The sequence below is a fragment of the Scardinius erythrophthalmus genome (assembly GCF_964197995.2).
Source record: "Scardinius erythrophthalmus genome assembly, chromosome: 7".
Classification (NCBI taxonomy): Eukaryota; Metazoa; Chordata; class Actinopteri; order Cypriniformes; family Leuciscidae; genus Scardinius; species Scardinius erythrophthalmus.
Genome location: NC_138227.1, coordinates 2,606,972 through 2,609,471, shown reverse-complemented (window position 1 = coordinate 2,609,471; position 2,500 = coordinate 2,606,972). Strand labels below are relative to the sequence as shown.

The 2,500-nt window shown below is 26.9% G+C and overlaps 1 protein-coding gene across 1 annotated transcript in view; it reads right to left on the bottom strand.

Annotated features, from left to right (window-relative positions):
• The window catches only part of clpb (ClpB family mitochondrial disaggregase), a 48,814-nt gene that overhangs the window by 5,078 nt on the left and 41,236 nt on the right, over positions 1-2,500 (bottom strand). Inside the window, exons 11-12 of the mRNA XM_081369733.1 lie at positions 1,160-1,321; positions 1-127 (exon numbers count right to left, since the gene is read on the bottom strand). The exon at positions 1-127 is cut by the window's left edge and continues 30 nt beyond it. Coding sequence (XP_081225859.1) covers positions 1-127; positions 1,160-1,321 — 289 coding nt within the window. The remainder of the gene's footprint in view (positions 128-1,159; positions 1,322-2,500) is intronic.

Here is a 2,500-nt window from a genome sequence, read left to right as displayed (position 1 = left end):
GCTCCTGAGCTTCCTGTCTCAGCTGCAATGCATGATGGGCAATTTCATCACTGGCCACATTGGACGTCATGATGAAGATGGCATCTTTACACTCGATCGTCTTCCCCTTCCCATCAGTCAATCGACCCTGAAACACCAGCACATCTTCAGGAGCCACAGGGCATTATGATTAATATAGCTGTAATATTGCACAGCTCTGTGCATAAAGCTGGATATACAGTATATATTATACACATATATACTGTACACTAAAATAAAGTTTTAGTTTAAAGTAAAAGTTTTACTAAAATGTAGTAAATCCCAGCTGCTTGATGGTTTGCATCATCGTAAAATGTGAACTATATTATTGCCCAGCTCTAAGCTCTAATAAAATAAATAAATAATAATAATAATAATAAAAAAAATCATAAAATGTAAAATTTTAAACAATTTCTAAATAAAAACAATTAAAATAAAAACCTTGGTAAAAATGTAATGAACCATGAAATATCAAATTAAAACAATTTTAATATAAACAATCTAAATAAAAGTAATATACATATAAAATTAAAATAAATAATTTTATTAAAAACAACCAAAATAATAAAATTTTAAAATATAAACAATCAATCATTCAACAATAAATCATTCACTAAAAATGAAATCATAAAAAATGTATAAAAAAAAAACAATTGCAAATAAAACTTACAAAAAAAAATTTCATCATAAATGTCAAATTAAAATAAATAATTTAAATATAAAAACAATCAAAATAACATAATAAAAATGTCATATTAAAAAAATGTAATATAAACAATCAAAATAAAACATTCACAAAAATTTAATCATAAAAATGTAAAATTAAAATAAATAATTTAAAAAGAAAAACAGCCTTACTAAAAATAAATCAAGTCATAAAAATATAAAATTAAAATAAATTATTTTAATAATATTTATGGCAAATTTCAGCTGCTTAATTGCTTATACCATCATAAAAATGTAACTATATTATCATCCAGCTCTAATCTGATAAATGTGACAATAAGCTTAATATCTTATATCAATAAGATATTAAGATATTATAAACATTAACATTGTGATTTTCTGCAGAGCTGTGTTGTGAACTTGACTTGACTAATACTAAATCCTCCTTTTCCCACAGATGACTGTGAGTCTGTACCTCGTCAAAGAGCTGTAACATGATGGTCAGCACGTCTGGATGAGCTTTATCCACCTCGTCGAACAGAACCACAGCGTTCGGACACTGTTTGAGCTGTTTGGTCAGCTGACCACCTTCTTCATGACCCACGTACCCTGGAGGAGAACCAATGAACTTCGCCACCTGAGAGAAACACACAAAACACACATAAAAGACAACGAAGATGAGAAATGGCCAGATCTGACCTCTGAGGAGATCGACACGATGATTCAATCAAACACACTCTTCATCCGGCCAAACTGAGTGACAGTGACAGTCCTCTATCAATACAATAAGTGTGTGTGTGATTGAATTGTGTGCGTTTAGACTCAGTCTAAGGTCACAGTTCTAACAGCACGACTAAACGGCTTATGAAGAGAAGCGCAGAGATCAGATCCTACTAAACCAGAAACCACAAGCTCAACTTCACTCAATATTACTGTAATTCTGCAATTCATAACACAATAAGCACATGATGCTGCATCAGTGACGCCACAAGATACAAGCCCCTACAGTAGATATCAGTGCAAATCAGGGTTTGGTACTTAATCATAACAATTCACATTTAAATAATACTGTAAACAATCCAAAACACCTACTAAATATTAATTTAACCATAAAAATGCTAAATTAAAATACAAATAAACACATACAAAAAATAAATAAATGCTGTAAAAACATTAAAAATAAAAATCTTACTAAAAAGGACTGAATAATAAAAATGCTAAATTAAAATAAACAATTGTAATAAATAAACCCAAATAAAACACTTACTGAAAATGTATTAAATCATAGAAATGCCAAATCAAAATAAATAATTCTAATACAAACATTTATAAAAAAAAAACTAAAACCTAAAATAAAGGGAACTTGAGCATAAAAATGCTAAATAAAAATAAACAATTGAATTTTTGAAAAATGTAAAAATAAAACAGTTAATATAAATGTATTAAATCATAACATTTTCAAATTAAAATATATAAATCATTTTAAAATTACACACAAATAAGAATATAATTAATAAAAATGGCAATTAAAATAAATAATAATTTTTAATCCAAATAAAACACTTACTAAAAGTGTTAAAAATGTACACAAATAAATAACACAAATAAAAACCTTATTAATAAAGACTCATAAAATGGCAATTAAAATAAACATTTCTAATAAATAAATCCAAATAAAACACTTACTAAAAAAGTTAAATCATATATATATCAAATTCAAATACAAATAAAAATCTCAATAATAACACGAGTAATGAGGTTTGATACATACACATGTGATTTACACATGGCATACTTGTGTTGTTTCTGGTCAAAT